General features: G+C 40.8%; 1 protein-coding gene across 12 annotated transcripts in view; it reads right to left on the bottom strand.

The window, feature by feature from the left end:
- Nucleotides 1-20,672, bottom strand: part of NRXN3 (neurexin 3) — a 964,547-nt gene that overhangs the window by 641,576 nt on the left and 302,299 nt on the right. For all 12 annotated transcript variants that reach the window (XM_015631171.2, XM_033514971.1, XM_015631158.2 and 9 more), the window contains one exon: nucleotides 18,000-18,383. In XM_015631171.2, the coding sequence (XP_015486657.1) occupies nucleotides 18,000-18,383 (384 nt within the window). The remainder of the gene's footprint in view (nucleotides 1-17,999; nucleotides 18,384-20,672) is intronic.

Here is a 20,672-nt window from a genome sequence, read left to right as displayed (position 1 = left end):
CCTAAGGGTTCCTGGAGGGCTGCAAGGGTACAGGGGGAACCCAAAGGGTGGAAAAGCTGTGTGTAGTAAGGAATTAATACACTTCAGAATATATTCCAACTCTATTTGAAGACACAGTGTCAAGCTTTTCCCCAAAAGGGTCACTAGTAGGAACTCAGCAAATCAAGTGAGTCACCAGTTGCTGGGTGAGCAGAGGAGGCCATGGGGATGCAGAGACCATGGGGATGCAGAGACCATGGGTCCCAGGGACTGATGCACTCGCTCAGGCTCTGGGGACACAGTGAGGGGTGGGTGGCAGTGCTGCCTGACACCATTAGATGGCGAGGAAGGCTGCAATTGTCTCCTCAGCTGTGCCATTAGGCCTGAAAAGTGCTTGTTACGTGGTTTTTTAAGGGACATCAGTGTGGCTCCTCCCTGGGGTAGAAGAGAAAGCAGAGACACACAGCAAATTCCAGTCGTGTTTCTGTGTAGTGTCACTGCCACCAGTTCTCACTGTCACTTGCTGGACAAGGCCCCAGGTTTCCACTCACATCTGCACAAGTTCTGGATCAGCAAAAGCTATTTCAAAAGAAGCTTTTCCTAATTTATACCTGGAAAGGATTAGACATGGTTCTATACCACAAAGAACTGTTTTCTAAAATAAGCAGCTGACATACTCTGACCAAAGAGGAAAAAAAGCAGGTCTCCTAATAGGATGGTTTTCCTGTCCTCGATTCCTGTTATTTGAAGTCCTCCACACGATTTCAAAGCATTAAGATGCACTCAGGAATGTCTTTTAAACTGGCCTACTTTCACAGCAGAAACTGAGACAGAAATAGAAGACAGCTCATCCACTGTCACACTGCAAAGGCAGGACTGTGCAGGGACACGACCCAGCGTCCACCACAACTGGGCTGCTGCTCCCCATCTTCTGGGGATCCACCTGCCACCTTGCTGTACTTTTCATCAGACAAATGCTGAAAAATTCTCAGAATATCAAACATGTCAAAATAATGAAGATATCAATAATTCCTTTGTAAACTGGAAAATAATCCACAAGCCTAAAAATAATCTAAATCTGTAACGGAAAGGGGACTGATCTTGACATCACTTGAAACATAGATGGTAAGACTATAGATACAACACCTGTTTTTCTTTCAAATTCTGCAGATAGAGAAAGACTCAAAAGGGGAAGAATTGAGGCACAAGACAGTTTTTTAAGATTTCAATTAGCCTTTTTTTTTTGGACTAGGATTTATTTACTGCAGAGTTAAGCATCTCTCATAGTTACAGATTCTCTATTTATATCTGCTAACTGTGCAAATTTCCTGGTTCTCTGATTCCAGACCAGCTGCTGGGCACAGCTGTGCTCCAACAAAGGCACCAAAACCAGCAGGATTGCTGTGGGACTGTCATACTTCCCTAATTTCATCTGCATCTGGAATAGGAAATCACAGCACTTTTCTCACCCACTCCTGACACAGCTCAACAGAACATCACCAATGTAATTTAAGAAAAAAAACCTTCAGTGATAGATTCCCAGTGTGAGAAGCTCCAAGCTTCCCCGGCTTTTAAACATTGCTTTGAAACTTCCTGCACAACATACAAGGTTGCCAACACAAATAATACAGAAATCTAAGTGAACAGTCACCTGCAAACCTTTCAGACAGAGCAGAGGACATCCTGTGAGCAATTTGTGGCGAGATCAAGGCGTAGAATTGCAAGCAATATAGAGTCTGGCAACAAAGAAGCTTCTGTGTAGTGGGAAGAGGGGGAAGTAAAAGCAAATCAGCTAGGCAGAGCACCCAATGCCTCATAACACACTACAAGCTGTATGACCACATGCAGCTATGTGGCATCTCAACCTTGAAGTGGGCTTTTAGAATGCAGATTTCACATTTCTGTGGGCATGGAGCTCAAGGATGCAGCAAGATCAAGCCTGCACCCAACAGAGGGGACTGGCACATCCTTCTCCTGCCATGCACCACTGGCTACCTGAAGCCTGTCCTTGCTTCCCCCACCCCCTGGCTGTGCTGAACACCATCCTTACTTGATGGCCACTTCACACCCTAAGCACCTTCCTTAGCTATCTGGATTTTACTCTAAGAGCTGACAGACCCCTAAGCACTACAGGGGGCAATGCTGAGGTGTGTCAGGATTTACTTTTATTCATCAAATCCCAATTGATTTGCCAAAGATCAAACGAAGTCCATGACAGAGAAGGACTAAATGCAAGTGAACTAAATAGTGGACTATGTTTTTGTTGGTGTTTTGGGGGTTTATGCAGATGAACAATATTTTGGATGACACCTTGTCAGTCAGAAAAGTCTCTGTCTTCCATCTGCCCCAAAGATGAACAGTTAGCAGCATACTTGCTGATTCTGCTTATGCACTGGCTGGAAAGAATGAACCTTACAGTAGGCTCTCCTCACCAGCAGACTGGAAACAACACCCCATGCTTCTCTTTCTCAGATGAGTCTATGAATACCTGTTATTACTGGGATCTGAAGCTTTTTTGGCAGCAGCTTTTCCCTACAGTGCACTAGACAAAAACTTCCTTAGCAACAATCTTTTCTAATCTGATACTGTAACGCATACCACATAATATTGTTTCTAGTTTGCCTAAACATGGAGTTTGTTCCACAATTCTCTGAGATCTAGTAAAGAAGCTGAAGTATCAAAATGTTCTTATTTTTACACCATTAAATTTTCTACCCTTCCTAATTCAGTATGAGTTATTATAAAAAGTAATTACATTAAGAATCAAACAAAACTTACTTTGGTAATCAGGGTCTTGCATGTTGCAGGAATTTATTCAAGTATTTGCTAATTAGGAAAACATATCCAGTCATTAACAGGATTTAGGAAGCAAAATAGATCTTTTGAAGTTAGGAGCCATTTCCAGGTTTTGATTCCGAGGCATATATTTCACAGACTAATTCAAGCTAGAAGCAGAAGAGCTGGCTAGATCATGGAGCTCTCTTCCCTTCCTGTCCTCTTACAAAGCATTTTTTATCAAAGTGTAGAGCAGCCTGGCCTTGCTCTGCCATTTTAGCCACCCTAGTTTCCAAAGTCTAACAGAGATGGGATTTCCACCCTTTTCTAAGATTCCTGCTATAGCAAAAATAAAAAAAAAATAAATAATAAATAATTAATATAATAAACAAAATAAATAATACATTTTAATAAAATATTTTAATAAAATTATAAAATAAAAATAATAATTAATAAAATAAAAATAAAGCAAAAAAACTCCAAGGTCATTGTTGTGATGGTATGATATTCATCATTTTCCTTCCTTAATTTAACTCAATATTCCATGATAAGTGTCCTGTGAACTTCCTAAAACAATTCCCCTTCCTTGGGAAGGCAGTCCTCCCATCAGAGCTGATTCATCATCCTCTCCTCAGGTTATCATTTACCAATCAAAATGTACTGAACTCTTCTAATCTTTCTCCATAATTCCTCCCTTCAGCCTCCCAATTATATTTCAACTTACTTTGCCAATTTCTTTCATATTGCTGGATTTTACTCTAAGCTGCACAACAGAGCTTTCTTTACACTTTTTATACTTGTATTTCTCGAATTCACATTTCTACTTGCGTGATTAGGAATACTTCTAACTAGCACAGGTGTAGCTGAGTACCCCATGGCACTCCATTAGTACACAATTTAAGTGGTGAGGAGTTGATATTCAGGCTTTATTATCTTGGCAAAGGTCAATGGGTAAAACTATTTAAGGCTCCTTTCTTGTGTGCTCTGTAAATCTCATATCACTATCGAGTTAAATACATCCAGCCAATCGCTGACACACCATACAAAATTTCATCATTTGTTTAGTGCCTTATAAAGGGCAATGAATAATTTTACCTTTTCAATGACAAAGAAACGAGAAAGTTTTTCCCCCTTGAGTGGCTCAAGTACTTCACCATTTTATCTACAAAAGGTTGCTTGTGTATCTCAAAAAAATACAGCATTGTGTCTCAACAGTCACATAAGGATTGCATTAGCACTGCAGGTGTAGAAAAGTAGAGAAGACAGAAAGCTACTACAATTTTAAAAGAAAACCTCTGAGTATAACAGATTTTAATGCACATTGTGGGTCTAGGCAACATTTTTATTTTGGGGACATGAACTCAAATTATTAACACACAACACCAAGAGTGGCCCCCATTTCTGTACTGATGAATAAAATACTCTGTGTCAAGTAGCAATAACAGGAAAGCTAGTTAGACAACACAAAAAAATAAGTATCATTCTTTAGGTTAGGTTTCCTCCTGTTCTCGAGTCAGGATTCTCATTAAGCTCAAAAAAAACTATGAAACAGAAGGTCAAATATTAGCAAAAAATACACATTTTGCTTTTCTCATCCTAGAATCTGAGGCTCTTAGTGATTCATGAATTTTTCCACATTACAACTCTTTTATGATTTTGGGAAGTCCTAAGGTATCTGGCTTTTTGGGGAGTTTTTCTGCAGCTGGGGAACATAAGGCACAGGATAATGAACTTGCCTGTAGTTATATAAGCCAGAAATAGAATTCTCAGGCATGTCTACATTGTATACTTTTGCGAAGCACCAAATTAGTGAAGCCCCATGTATGTCAAGGCTTGTTTTGTGAGAGGCCCTGATCAGACTTACTCTGTACCTGGCAGGGATGCTGAATTGGTGTGACACAACTCACAGCTCATCTGCAGGTGCTGCCATGGGAGCAGTCAGCAGACGGTCTTGCAAAGCAAGCAGGAGCACACAGAGTGTAGGCCAGGATGCTCTGTGCCCATACACTGCAACACACCTCTAAACAGCATCAGTAGGGCAGCTGTGCAAAGTTTTCTGAGTAACAGCATTTGCAGTGCTTTTACCTTGGTCCATGGGAAATCACTGGTTTTTAGCTGTCACTGTCAGATAACATTTTCTTTATCTTTACTTGTCCTTAAGTTAAGGCTTATACAACTTCAATTTTCCATGTTAGCACATCTACTAACTTCCTCCATGCTTTAGTCTGTTGGAGACCCCTGGATTCTGATCAGACACTCAGGGAGTGATGGTTGAGTGCGCAATGCTGGGTAAGAGAGAGGCTCCCATGGGGAGTTATGGTAATCAGCTTTTCATTACTGCATGCTGAAAGGCCAAAGTGATTCATGAGTGCTCTTCTGAGTGAGAAAAAATGGAGAGGAAGAGAAGACTAAGGAACTCTGGTTCTGATATGAATTATCTCTATCCTATCACAATATATAAGTATTTTTCTCCAGAAACTGCTAACTAAATATCCTAGGACTATATTACCATGCCTGCAGAGATCTGCAAGTATTATTTTAGAGCCATTAGATAGCTTTTTCAAGGTGGAAAGAGCAGCTTAGTTCCCTAAGAGTCTAACAACTAAATTAGGCAATATCTTAGATTCAGGCACTTAAATCCCAGTAAATGAAATCCTCTCAGAGTCAGGGTCTGTGGCTAATTACTTTTGTAATCTTGAATCTTAACTGTAGGTGCCTTAATAGTTCTATGTCAGAGTTTCCCAAAATACAGAATGATGTTATCACTCTCATATATTCTGCATATGGGAAAAAAATGGCACTTGTTTGTACAGGATTATCAACCTGCATCCTTATAAATAGTTTAATGTGGATTTATGTAGCATATTCTGATAGCCCAAAGAGAGGCAGAGCTGTCAATAACTTCCTGGCTGTCTCCCAGCTATGACCTTGTCTGCTCATTTTAAGTTTGAAGGGTCCCCCATGAGTCAGCTGTGTGCAAAGGTACAAAGATTCACTCAAGCCTCTGACTCTGGCTTCTACAGAAAGAGGTAATAGTGAGATTTAGCAGGCCCCACAACACTGTGGCAGAGAACAGCATGAAGTCCATTGCCAACCCACGTTTCTAAAGGGTTACAGTTTACTGCCAGAACAGAAAACAGCTAATTTCCCAACACGAACAAGCCTAATGCCAGGACCCCCACTCCTGGTTGTATCTGGGTGATCTTCCTTCCTGTCCCAAAGCTCCCCTAGGTAGCCTTTCCCAGAAAACCGGTCACATGTGTAGTCCAAAAGCAAGGCTGAAGCAGGAAAAAGCACAGTTACCTGCAGGCACACAAATAGATGCTGAACTACAGTTCTTGACATGCACAATCTCTTCAGTGCCTTTCAAGGGATCGACATGGGAAAAGGAACTCATGGGTGCCAGCCAGTTAAATAGAATTTTATTGACCAAACCTTTGATGGTGCACATAGATCAAGCATCTCTCCACAACCTGAGTGAAAGGTGTCTAGGGAAACCAACTCTCAGCAAAAGGGACATAGCAGCTGTGTCAAAGCTGTTTCTCCTGGAAGATTTACTGACTGAGCCTTGGCCAGTGGCACAGACTAGGGTAGGAACTGTAGGCAACACACACATAGACACACAAAGAAAGGTAAATGATCTGCATTTTGATTTTTACAGCTTCTAGAAAAAACAAGACTGTAAAAGAGAATAAATGGGCTCAGCAAATCGTCACCAGCCAGAAGGAAAAGACAAAAGAAAAAAGAAATCACAGCAGTGTAAATCAGTCAGGGAGAAATGGCTAAATGAGGATGCTGATTGCTAATCTACATCCTGTCACTCTGACTTTATAAGCAGGTGAGCCCAAGAGGCCATGTGTGCAAAAGCAGCCCCATAAAAGCACTGTTTTTCCCAATCTCATCTGTATTCACAGTGGACCAGGTTTTCACTTTATGGCTGCAATGCTCCTGTTTCTTCTGCAGGTCCATTAGCACTGTGCACATTGCACAGTCAATACCAATTCCAGCCTACACTTTTCTGTCTTTTTTATTTGGACACAAGTCCCTCTGTCTGCTGGATTCATTACTCTTCAACATGGCTATTTGTAGTCTCCCTTTATGTTTTGATTATTTTTTAAAGCAGCCCAAGTGCCTTTGACTTAAATACAAAAATTAAAAGATAAAGTGAAAACAGTGAGGCATTTAAAAATGTCATGATAAATCATTTATGTTTCTCTTTACTTTAATCCTTTTTGTTTTCCATAATTACTTTACCCAAAAAGCTTGCAGGCTATAAAATGACCCCCCACTTCCCAGAAAAAATACCAGCCTTTTGTTCGACAAAGCTCTATTCATTCCTTTACTTGTCTCCTTTTCCAACATGCCAAGAATTTTTTCAGGACTTTCTTAGTTCTCCTGCACCAGACAGGAATGTGAAATTTGATCAAACTGGAAGGTGGCAGAAGGAATCTGCCATGATTTGAGGAATGGCACACAAGAATTTGAACAAGATACAGAACCATGATGTCATCTCAGTAAAAGGGAGGGCAACAGACTGGAACAGGAGTCAATCTCCACCCTGCTGAATCCTGGACCATCTCCACCTCCTTCATCAAGGTGGCCAAAGGCAGCTCCTTCACACCAAAGTGGTGCTTCCAGCATCACACTGGGACTGGTGGAAAGTGGGCTGCCAACTATTACCTGTGCTTTTCTTTATTCACACCCTCAGATGACCAATCCCATGTCTAAAATGGAATTATTAAAAACTCAGCTTTGAGGCAAGCACCTTGGATGCAGGGCTAAATCATCCTCCAGTAACACTTGATAGGGAGAGAAAGGCTAAAATTCAGCACTCATCAGTCCTCCAAGGGTACAAAACAATCAAATGCCAATGCAGAATAAAGGAAATTTGCACAAATTGGACATGAGAGCTGACCAGCAGAAATGGGGTAGCAGTGATTTGTGGGGTTTGTATCAAAAAAACAGATTGCAACAGAAGAGAACTTCACTGAAGATATGGTAATAAAATGGTAGAAACTTGGATGTTTCTATGACTGGGTACTGAACTGTTAGGCTTCCACCTCTAAGAACCAGAACCAGTAAGATTCATGCAGAGACTCCAGCTAGTTTGAAATTCCTTAGTATGCCAAAAATCTTTCCTTTATCTGTTTTTATCTCTTTGGTCACAAACATTCTCAACAGAGAGATTAAAAACAATAATAAAATAACTATAAAATATTTGAGACAGTTTCTGTATTCTTGCTTCCTTCCCACTCTTCAGCAAGCACATGTCTTTTGCCAGTCACTTGTTGAGGGGGAGATCTTGTCCTCACATGGCAGATGGCACATGCAGCACAAAGTCCATCTTGCTCTGCTCAGCCCAAGCCCTGCTCTCTCCCCGGGCTGGGTGCACTGATCTGTCTCACAGCTCTCTGTCTCCAGCAGTTTCACACACAAAGGAAAGGAAATCAGAGCCATAGAAGAAGAGCTCCTCCTTTCACCTTGCTACTTTGTAGCTCTACCAAAGACCAGGCAAGTCAGAAAGACTGACCTATTTTCTAACCTCTAATGCAAATACCTCTCCAAGAGATGACTAAGGTATATAAAGGGGAGCTACTCTATATATTTCTCATTCTAAGTACAAGCCTAGGGCTCCCAGAGCTGTCAATCTAACATGCTTTTCAGCTGAGGGCTGAATTGTCATTTTCCATTTTACTGATTTAATGAAAGGTAGTGGATAAAAAAAAAAAAATCACTGTTTAAAATACCATTTTTTTCCTTTCTCAGCAGTTTGAAATGGGGCCTGTGGGTATTGGGGCAGTCAGATTTAAACTAATTCCACATGACTCCGTTTAAATCCTAAACTCCAGTGCTTTGATACAACTTCCAATAGTAATCTCCTTCAACCTTTCCTGTCCTTTCACTTCCTTTAGCAGTACCACAACATGAAAAATAACAATTCCTCCTTGTTCAGAAATGGAAAAAGTCTGTTGATCACAAGAACACAAGATTAGTGTGGTAGGTAACCCAAAAGGTCCAGGCTGACCACAAGAGGACCTTGCCCTAACAGGCAGGATTTGAGAAGTCAAAAGCTGTAGAGCATAAAAATTGGAAACACCATGAGATCAACAACATTTATAATGAAGCTGCTTTTCTTGTACATCCTCCCTGCTGCAGTGTCCCTTCAGTGGGAGGACTTTTGCCTTAATGTGATGGATATCTCTTAAGTTTTATGTTTTATCTATTCACCGACTAACTGCCTATAATCATCACAAAGCAGAAAGTCACTCTGAAACTTGTATTAAGATTTGATTATCAGGATACAGTTTCCCTCTTCTGCACCTTATCTCCCAATTTTTACCTCCTGTTCTCGATTACCCAGAAAAAAGAAAAAGAGGATGCTAGTAAGAAATAAAATAAAAATGATGAATATTATCTTTCCTTTACACATTCTCAGACGTTTTAGCAGTGAGGGTGAGAAGGGTTTCCCTCTGGAGGGCCGTGCCTCGGAGTCTGGTACCTAGTGGCAATGGATTCACCAGGACCACCCTGTGGGCTGCTCTGTGAGATAATTGCATTTGAGACGAAACAGACAAACCAAGCAGATTGAGGGAAGCCAATATGCACCACCAAATAAGATCTTTCCACGCTTGTGGTGATGGCTGTGCTTCTGCATATCCTTCCCATATCACATAATAGCCTCATCCAATCAATCAAACTGTCCGAGGGACGACTGCCTATCTCCACATGCAGAAAGAGTCAATTAAGGGAGCATCATGAATGCCAAGTCTTTCCTCTCCCCCCGAGATGAATAGAGGAAAAGAAATAGACAGAAAATGCACTGTGCCAGCGTCTGCCTTTCAGCATGACGGCTTTGACTGGGTAAAGCAGGGAGATAGAGAAAGCTAATTTCACAGATAACATCTCCAAGGTCTACATAGTAATTTTAAATATTGGAAATAATTTTTCATGACAAATGAATCTACTTCATCCTAGCTTCTTCCATCAAGATATTCCCTTTAATTGTAAGGACAATTGGCAGTATCAGCAGAAATACAAACTGGTCTGATTGGAGGGCATGGAAAGGAAGTGGGGTATGAAACCACAGGGACTGAGATCAGCCACCAAGCTATAAGACACTCAAAGATAGAAGTAGTCTGAAGCAATTCTTGAACCTAGTGTCATCAGTTTGTCTCTGGACACCTGACAGATGTGGTGCATATTCATAGCAAGCTCATCCTGCATCATCCATGTGACATGCTGTGAGACTCGACCATTAATGATTACTGACTCAAAACATTTGCCCATTTGGGGAGGCACCAAGGTGTTTTGCTGAAGCAGGTTTGCACCCCTGGAAGAAGGAGGGAAGCTTTTGGGTGTGTAATGGCTAGTCTGCATAAGAGAGGGGGTGAACTGTCACTGCCTGGAGGCTGCAAACCAGCTTCTGAGGCTGATCAGAGGCAGACCTTGTGGAGACAGGAGGGTGTCTTTTATCATGCCAAACTGCCCTCCCTCACACAGCACAGTCCCCTCCTCCAGGGGAGGGTCACATTCACACCTAGGCCTATTGATGTCAGGGGCAGCTGAGAAGGCATCATAAACCATCAAAGACCCTCAAAGCACCCCAGACTCACTTCTGTGGCCTTCCACCAGAGGACTGAAATCTCCTCCCAGGGAAGGTACCTGACTATTCCCATGAAGTCAGAGTGTATTTTAACCCCTTGGACTTTGTGTTTTGTTGGCTTCTTCCCTACCCCCAAGAGATCAAGATGGATCAAGTCCAAAAAACAGAATCTACAGATGGTGATAATGTATCTTTTTACTCTTATCCTTTTTTTCTCTTGCTTTCCTTTCCCTATGCATTTTTTCAGTAATATTTTCATGCTGCTAATATTACTAGAGATAATAATAACATATAGAAATTATCTATATTACATATAGATAATAATAACTAAAACTGCTACATATCTACCCATCAACATCTTTTTTGCTCTTATTCTAGTGTTTGTTACAGGAGTTGACAGTACACAAAATCTTACAATTTTGGGTAATCATATTTCTTGAACTAGGAGGACCTTACAAAAGCTACACTAAGCAAGAAACAGCCAGAAGTACAGAAGCTTAGAGAAAAACAGCAGAAATGATTATCTTCTTCTGTGCCACCAACTAACATATTTAGATGAGATGAAGAGCATCTGGAGTATAACAAATTCACATGCAGCACGGAAGTCAAGAGTGGCCTTAAATATCTTAAGCACATGATGTTGGAATCAGGATGAACAAACAGGAGGAACACATGGGTAAAAAAAACCAAAACATACCTATTACATTTTACGATATAGGAGAGACAATCACTTGGTTTTTATACGGTCTCAGATTTTCCAGCTGCTCAGCAGATGCTTTTGGAGATTGTCACATCAATGAGACTCTTTGAAGTTAAAGTTCAACAGCATAAAAGCCATGAAATGGTCTTTTCCCAAGCAGATGTAATCAACCTGACTGCAGAATTAACTGCACACTCCTCTGTACTGAGACTATCACAAAGGCATTAGAGTGCAACAAATGCAGTTACTTGTTACCCTGGAAAGCACATATATTCAGAGTGGCTTCTGACTGAATGTATGCAACTATGGACAAAAAAGTTATAGTGAGTGGTAAGGATTACAATATAAATCCACTCAAGAGACTTTTACGTTGTTCCTTAATATTGCTCCTCTTCCCTTACAAGCCCACCTTGGCTACACTGTCCTTACTGGAGCTAGCACAACATCCAATGAGCACCTTGGGAATTGTCTGAATGCCAGCACAGAAGTTATCCCATAGAAGATAAAGAAAGAATTCTAAGATGGAGGATACATAAAAGCCTAATAAGTAGAATAATCCAGAACTTACAACAGTGTTTAAGAAGAGATACAAGGGAGCTAATCACAGAAAGCCAGGCCTGTGTTTCTCGAGCAGGACTGTGAATAGCATCTTCCACAGAATAGCTGCCTGGGCAAGCCATAAAGGGATCATCCACAAGTGTTACAAATGGATTGATGGCAAGTGAGAAAATTAACTTCTCACATAAAATGCTCTTAGCAAAGTTAACATTCTTCAGATAATGTTTAATGGAGATTTTATCATAAAATTAGTGAGAAACAAATTGAGATGGGTGTGAAGGGATTGTATGAATTTTTTTGCAAAATTCAGATGGAACTTTTTTCCTGCAGTTTGGAGACAATTTGTGAAACTGTACAATAGTCAGTGAATAGATGAGGTCTAGAACAGACCTATTTTCTAACATCTTATATCATGAAATAATAAGAATTATTCTGATGTTTTGATTTTCTTAAGTCTTAGTTCAAGATCTAGCAAGAATTAAAATAATTAAAACATTGCAGCAAAGACTTTTCTCCTAATGTGTCCATTTCTCCTGGGAACCATCAGTCCTATAAGAAAACCTATTCTCAGCAGTTATCTAAGATTTTACTGCACACTCAGAAGGTTTGGACAGTCCAAAATGCATCAACACTTTTGAGTTGCTTTAAATAAACCTTGAAATATGTGATTATCATCAAACATCTTCACTAAGAGAAATCTAAGCTGCTTGAGACAGCAAAGTATGCAGCACTTATCCTGTGTAGTAAATGGTTCTGTAGCATTTCTTATTACCAGTAATTTTACAATATCTCCCTTCATTGCATACATCATGGGAAGAGGTGTATTGTCATTAAACTGTTCTTAGTAAACACTGCTGCAAAGATACTTGGCAGATAATAAAATGTGCAGCCTTATGCTCAACATCACCATTGTTAGCAGCAGATGGGTTGCTGCTCACAGTTTACCACAAAACTCAGAAGAAGGCTGGTTTGCTCACGATGTTAGCTGCCCATCTGTGAGCCAAGCCAAACAGAAACGAGCACTGGTTCCAGCCCCTGGGAGAAGAACCAGAATGGGATATTTCTGTCTTTCTGCAATAAACACTGGGTGCAGCTCAGCAAAGAAGATGGCTGGAACAAGCCTTTTTTCCTCCCCTTCATCTGGAAAAGGACTCAGGCTGTGTCAAGTTCCGAGCAAATATATTTTGAGGTTTAAAATCTAAACCTCAACATCTTTTATTTCAGTTTTAAATGATCAGAAGTCTCATACCAACCTGTCTTTTCCTATATTATATACTTCTTAAAAAAAATAAATAAATCCAAGCAAAATGCAGTCAAATCATTTAAGTAGAAGAAAATGTTAAAAAGTGAATGATCAACAACATTTGATTCTCATTGGTCTAAAATTATGTGATTTTCAGTTGTATTTTGCTTTGTGTCCTTCCTGGGCTCTTCTCCTCTGTACAATGTTCCAGTAGGAGGAAAGGGTGCAGAGGGTTTTCAGGATCCACCACAGACCTCATGCATCATTTTGAGCTCAGGGCATTTTCACTGTAGCTATAGAAAACAGCTAATTTGAGTACAACACACATTCCCCTACTCCTGCTTAGTTAATGGCAGGGCTTTGAGGCCCCTTTCAGAAAAGTCCAGGGTTGTGAGGAGGTACTCTGTAATCACAGCTAAGTAGTGCATCATCATCCTCCCTGAGCCAGATACCAGCTCCTACCTCTAACATCTCAAATGCAATTAACGGGGAGTTGCAATCACCTGATGCAACTGATGTCAAACACTAACAAATTACAAGGCAAAGGGTAAAGAAGACATTAAGTACCTAAAAACACCCACCAAAGATCCCTCACAACTGGTGCACTAACCCACACTTCCCACCCTCCTCCTGCATGTCTGCAACAGCTCGCCAGCCCTCATGGACAAGACTTGCAACTCACCCTAATTTCTCTTGGGTTCATTTTGGACAGGCAGCTGACATGCAGCAAGAGGAAGCATGGTATCCATCACATTGGAGGAATCTTTTTGTCAATTACTTCAAAGTTTGCCCTGCATCTGATGATCAGGAAGCATTTGGGAAGCATTCCCATGGGATTTCAGATATTTCAAGTCCTTTATTTCAAACTAACCAGCAGAATAGCAGACCTGTTGAAACCAGGTACTTCAGAAGAGATAAGCTCCACTGCAGACACTGTTCTCTGGTACACATTCTAAAAATCCAGGATGCAAGAATGATTCAATACTACCAAAGTACAAGCACCAAGGTTTGGGAATTTTTTTTCCCCTAATGCCCAGCATACCACAACCCAAATCATCTGCAAAACCAGCAAATTCAGCACAAAATCTCAGTATGCACTTGCAATTATAACTTCCATCATAAATCCACTTCACTGGTCCTGTGATTCATTTAAGAGCTATCCAAAACTAAATTCATTTTAGGAGTCTTTTTGGCATGATTAAATCTTTCTCTTCACCATATTTAACAGCAGTGCAAGAGAGCTCAGGGAGCAGGGGGAGGTGAGATCATTACCACATTGTAAGACAGTCAGAGCATCACTTGCAGGAGGAACTGTGTCCTGTCTATTAGCTTCTTCTCTATTTCTTTCCTATATTTGCAACATAGTCACAACTGAGTTAGACAGCTCTGCAGAGAACCACTAGGGAAAGGTGACAGAGGAGGAGAAGCAAGGATTTAAGAAAATAACAGTGTGTTGTTACCTGGTCATCACAGTCTCTGGTGGAAGGTGTGAAATGGGAAACCTATCAAGCTAACTGCCAGCATTTGCTGCTGCCTTTGCTCAGCCTCACCGCCTGGCACTGAGCCCTTATGGCCCATGAAAGCCCAATATGATCTTTCCCATGTCTTGCCCCATCTCTTCCATGAAATTTCAATTACCCAAGGAGAAACCACATTACCATTAGAAACTATGACACTTTCAGACTGCTAACACCTTTGTCTGCTTACATCACTGCCAATATCAAAATAATTATTAGATACTGGAATTGTAAGTATGAATTTTAGGCCTTGGCAGAAGATCTCTGTTTTGTGCCCTGTCAAACTCCAGTTAAAGCAAGGCTTCTATATCTGCACAAAAGTACTGCCTGAGCAGACAACTGCAAGCAAAGTCTATGTTGCATCCAGAGTAGCTGGCTGAATATACAGAGGTGTTACTCCACTGACAAGACAAACTCACACAGGCTTTAGATAGAAGAGACATACTGAATACTAGGTATTTGTGTTGTTGCACCATGAATAAAAGGAACTCAGATTTCTTTCCTAACTGACACTATCAATATCCTTTTCTGTCCCTTTTAAATGTATAATGCCCTTCATATGACAAAGTAAAATTTATGAGAAATACAGCACTATAAATGTAGAAGTCATATATACCTGAAAGGTGGGAGGTAGACTTGATCATCAACGACAAAGCAATCATTTGCTTCTCTTCCTAGAGTTGTACGTATGTCCTCCTTATTTTCAGTATTTTATCTAATATTAAGTATGTGTTTTGCTTTGTGAAAAAGAGTGATTTTTCTGACAGTCACCAAGCACAGGAGATTCTTTATTCTAGGCTCCCCTGCAATTTAACCCTGTATCAAACATCTTGGGCTGAAGGAGTTACACTCCTCTTTTAGCAGGACAGAAGTGTAAGGAAAGAATAAAGTGAGAGATGGCAAACTGAAGAAGTGGGCCAGAAGCTGTCCCATATTAGAAGATCTAGCCTGCTCCTTCTTCATTCCTACCCTTATGCACCAGCCTGGCTGCCCCCTGGTCCTGGGGCAGCTCATCAGCCACTCCACAGCAGTGCTGCTGTGGCATGGCGGCATCTCTCACTTTGACACCCTTCCCAGTCTCCATCTCAACCTTTCTCCTTCCAACAGTGTTAGAATCACAGACCAGATGTAATCAGGACTTGCAATAATCCTTGGGTGTCAGACCAGGAGAATGAAAAGTATCATTGGTAGCCTGCAATGCTTTTTGTTCATGGAGGCAAAATCCATGAACAAAAAGCATTTTTGTTTTTTGAATCCATGGAGGCACTAATGCAATTGTCTGACATTAAGCATTTATATCTGAGCAGTATGAGGCTCCTATGTAACACCACATAAATATTCTGGACTCAAATGACCTTCAATCTGTACAACTTTTTTCACATATCCAGCCTCAAATATTTATCCCCTGTGAGCTGCTTCTCACCAAGCAAGGTTCCTGCCAAGGAACATCAGGCATTATAGCCACTTTTTGCCTGACACTGGGACTAAACCAGCAATGGGTCTGTGGTTTCTAATTACAGACAAAATGAGTTTCTCAGGATTAGGACCTTTGCATACATCTTTCATACTGTCCTGAACATTTCATCACATTTTTGTTAACCTTAAATTCACTTTGGTTCTAAAACATATGTATTATGACCTCAAGTTCCCATGCTAGACATTAATTCATTAATGTATCACCCTAATTCAGAATGATGTACATCAGAGCACAGCCAAGTTATGGATCTCAGGCTTGAACTGAATTAATTTCTCCCAAATTAAAATGCTTACATGGCTTTAACCTACTGATTTCTTTTCAGTGACAACAGAAATAGTAAAAGCTAACACCATCAATATATAAAAAGTACATGAGCCCTGTTCTTTATGTCACTGTTAGCTTTAGATTCTCTTCTGGGAGCCAGGTCTAGGAGATGGACATGAGACAGACTCCACAAAGCCCTGAATCATAGAGTTGGTCACTCCTAATACTAAATAGAGACCAAAGGCAAACATACATGCAATTTTGTGGGGGAACAATGCATTTATGGTATCGCTTCCTTTTATCATGTTTGTATAAAACCTAATCATACAACAACTGGCCAAAACCATTCCCAAGGCTATGGCTGAGAAAACGCCTATCTGATGCTTTCCAGAATTTTCAAATCCCATGTAGTCAAAAGAGAGAGCTGCTGAGCTGATATTGGCATAGCTGATGGCCATGAATCTTACACTGGCACCCATGTTGCCCCAGCACGGATGGCAGTGCTGATGCTTCAGCTGTTTTAAGGCCCACTGGCAATTAACTACTATTGCTGCTTAGAGGCAGCATTCAATGAATTACTGGCTGTAAGCATTTTTACAAACAAACACAGACCTTGTACTGTAAAACCTAAAAATCCCATCCATATATGAAGAATTTTGGTCATTGACAAAAACTTTCTGCAATGAAGAAAATCCTCTGTAGAGTGAATGAATTACAAATCTCAATTATGACTAATATTTCATGCATTGTAGCTAAATTTCATGTTCTTCCTCATAAGTGGCATGCTACTATGATCAATATTTTAAAATGCACTGAGTGGAAAAGGTGTTACTCAAGTATTTACAGCAGAAGTTGAAAAATATCTGAATTTCCAGTTCTAAGACACATGCTCTGACTATGGTGCCAAGTGAGGTGATATAAAGAAATGACTAAAAGACCTAAGACTCTGCTAATGGTTTACAGTTAATTCTTGGGTGTACCGTGAATGCAGTTTTGCCCAAATGCAGTGCTAATGGCCAAATATTAACAGAAAGACTGGTTTAAATAGAAGAAAATGCCTTCTAGGGAGGTAGGGTTGTTTTGTAACTGATCTTAGACCCATCTTTTTCTGTAAAACCACTCACCTACATCATTCCAATGGTGTTAGTAGCATAATGAAGATAATAATTAATTGAACCACCTATGTACTTGGGAAATACACAGTTCAAATATCTTCCATTAGTAAATCCTTTCCATGGGATCTATAACAAGTAGAAATTTGCCTGCCTACACGAGCATCACTTGGGCCTCATATCTCCAATCATCCATCTTTAAATCACAATTCTGTATGCAGAGATGCAGAGAATCTCCCATGAATCTCCTATAGATTTGCCTTATCAGAGATAACTTTGAGACATGCTGCATTTAACACTATCCCACTAACACTATCCCATTAGCTGGCTTTACTCATAAACAGCCATCAAAGAAATTCTACTACACAAAAAAAAGAGGAAGCCTAGATAGAACTGGGATTCATCATGTGTCCCATGCAAGAAAAATCTCCATAACTAAAGCTCACACCTAGTACAGTAATTTGTTTGAGACTTCTCACATGCAAATGCACTTTCCACCTCAGGAGACAAACCATACTTAGCCAAAGAAACCCTGGAACCTGAAGACAAGATCTTCAGAAGGCTTAGGGAGTGAAGTGGCCAATGAAATGAGGGTGGAAAAGACTGAAAGGAAACAATCACAGAAGAAAGTTTTCCTACTGTGGGGACTGGAACTTAGTGTTGGGAGGACCAGCAAGGGCAGGGGAGAGCCTTATGGGAACACTGGATTTTGTTCTTGTTCTCAAGCACACCTTCAGCTTTGTGTAACTGGAGTCAGCCAACACAACTTACCTCGCTCACATGTTCTACCCCAATAGCCAGTGCCAGTGCAGTCACAAATGAAGCGGTTCCAGCCGTCCTTGCAGACTGCATTGTTCTTGCACGGGTAGCTGTCACACTGCTTGGTGCTGAGGCGGGAGCAGGAGGACTTGACTCCAGCAGCGTTCTGTGCCTCTGCCAGCTGCCGGATGTTCTTGCTCCGTCCATCGATGAACAAGTCTCGGATACAGCCGACATAGCCGTAGTTCAGCATTGCTGTCCAGAGCTCCGTGGGAAGGATGAGCCCTGCGCGGTTCTCTGGCAGCCCACCGAGGTACATGTCACCTTCCAGGTCTAGGATCTCACTCTCCCCGCTGGCAGTGAATGGGGTGCGCCGGCTGTTCACTGATATAGTTCCTAAATGAGGAAGACGAGGAGACATCAGCACCTTCAACTACAGACTCAGTTTGGTTCATTTTTTTGCAATAACTGAGTGAAATTTAAGGTTCAGCACAAGAGAGTGAAGATTCTTCCCTAACCAAATGGCATTCTAACAGTGGCTTTCACAGAGCTTCTTCTCCTCCTGATTCACAGGTCCTAAATAGTTCCATGGACTGATTGATCATCATGCATCTGTATCACAAATTGCATTAAAAAGTTAGAAGCATAACAATTCAGTAGATAAATAACAGCATGTAAAATCTGAGCATTATTCAATGGCATTCATCCAGCAAAGCAAAAAAGTATTGAGAACACACAGGAGTTTGATGGCATAAAGACTAGAGAGAAAAAAGCAAAAGCATTTTAATTCCCACATATAGCTCTTTCAGAAAACACTTCATCAATACGTCCAAGGCTGGACCTGGATGATGGACCAACATAGACACGTTTGTAAGTGACATGGAGAGAATGGCTGATGGCCTGGAAGAAGCACTGGTTACCATTTAGAGAAGGCATTGCAAGGTGGAGCAAAGGACTGTTAGCAATGTTTGGTGTAAATCAAAGCAAATAAATGCAAAGTGCTACACCTGAGTGACAAAAGCCTCACACATGACTACAGGCGAGTGACCTGCTGGCTAAGGAACCAGCAGAGAAGGACCTGGAGGTACAGCAGACAACTTGAACATGAATTAGCACTGTGAACTTGTAGTGGCAAGAGACACGAGCTGCAGTAATGTGTCCTGGTTCCAGCCAGAACAGAGGTAATTCTTTGCAATAGCTGGGAGGTGCACGGCCAGGGGAAGCAGATGAGCAATGTGATTTGCAGAGTCTCAGTGGGACCAGTGAATTGGAGAGTACCATTCCTATGACACAACACAAGCAAATCTCCAACTCCATAGAAAAGAATATTTTTCACCATAAGAGTGGTCAAACACAGATACAGAAACCTGAGAGGGGTTTACCAGACTGAAGGCATTCAAAGCTCAACTGCACACAACCCTAAAGATAGTCCAGATTGAACTAAGTATCTCCAGAAGTTTGTCCCAAAGAAAAATATTGTATGACTTTACTAAGAAAGTTTTCTAGTTTCCATTTTATATAGGAAAATTGAGGAAGAGAGACAAATTTCTATCTGAACAGCAGTTATTATTAAAACTGTGATAGTTTCCACATGCCCCAAATCAAATGTGGGCATACTGCACTGAGGTCATTCACATGTACTTCAAGAAATTATCCCAGCTCATAAAATAACCATAACATATACTACAGAAATAGAATATTATATATTATATATTATGTAACAGGTACTGAAAAGCAAAGTGACTTGTTTAAAGTCAGACTGTGCATCCAAAGAGAAACAGGGAATATAATGCACATCTCTCACATTCCAGAGCAGTGTACTCTTCTGAAGAGCATTCAGCAGTTTCTGTGATAGGGATATCTGCCCACTAGACACTCTTCTGAAAACCAGCAACTCGCTCTCCCTAGCTATAAATCATCACATCCAATTGCCTTGTCATTAAGACAGTCTGTCTTCAGAGACACTATCCAAGCCTTAAGATTAATTCCACATCACTGCATTTTTATCAAACACCCCTACAAATAAGGAAGGAGAGTTAACTCTATCTATTGTCTCTGTGAGAAAGTACAGTCCCATACACACACCTTTTCTTCAGAGGTGTCTTGGAGAAATGCATATATGAGACAGAGACAAGGTACTCCATGTGTGTGATGTTCAGTAATAATTAAAGAATAATGTCAGAGGCAGCCAAGTGTCAGAAGCAACAGAGGCATTACAAATTAAAGGCCCAAAGAGAACCACATGAATTATTTGATGAATCATTTTGTATCAACAAGCTGGAGTACCACAGGCATTTTCTCTTTTATAAAATAAGGAAAGAGAAAATGTGACAATACACATACTGTCACACAGGCAGCATGTCACAGAGCCACAGGAACACAACTCCCCTTCCAGCATCTCCACTGCTATTTCTCAAAAGCAGCCTGTAGAGTGCATATTACTCTAAAGCTTAGAATCAAAACACTGGAGGGCTGAGCTCTAGACAGCTGCTACTGTGGAGAGAATAAACATGTCAAAATGCCACAAGGGTAAAGAAAATCCCTAAAAGACAAGAAATATTGGATAACATGAAGTGTAAAACCTGGAGAGAGAAGATGGTGAGATGATGAATAAGAAACAGGCCAGACAGCAACCTAAACATTGAGTATTTTGTACCCTGCAATAATTCCTGCAAGGAGATGGCA

The sequence above is a fragment of the Parus major genome, chromosome 5 (genome assembly GCF_001522545.3).
Source record: "Parus major isolate Abel chromosome 5, Parus_major1.1, whole genome shotgun sequence".
In the NCBI taxonomy this organism is placed as follows: Eukaryota; Metazoa; Chordata; class Aves; order Passeriformes; family Paridae; genus Parus; species Parus major.
The sequence above is the reverse complement of the archived record's forward strand: the minus strand, read 5'-3'. Positions and strand labels throughout refer to the sequence as shown.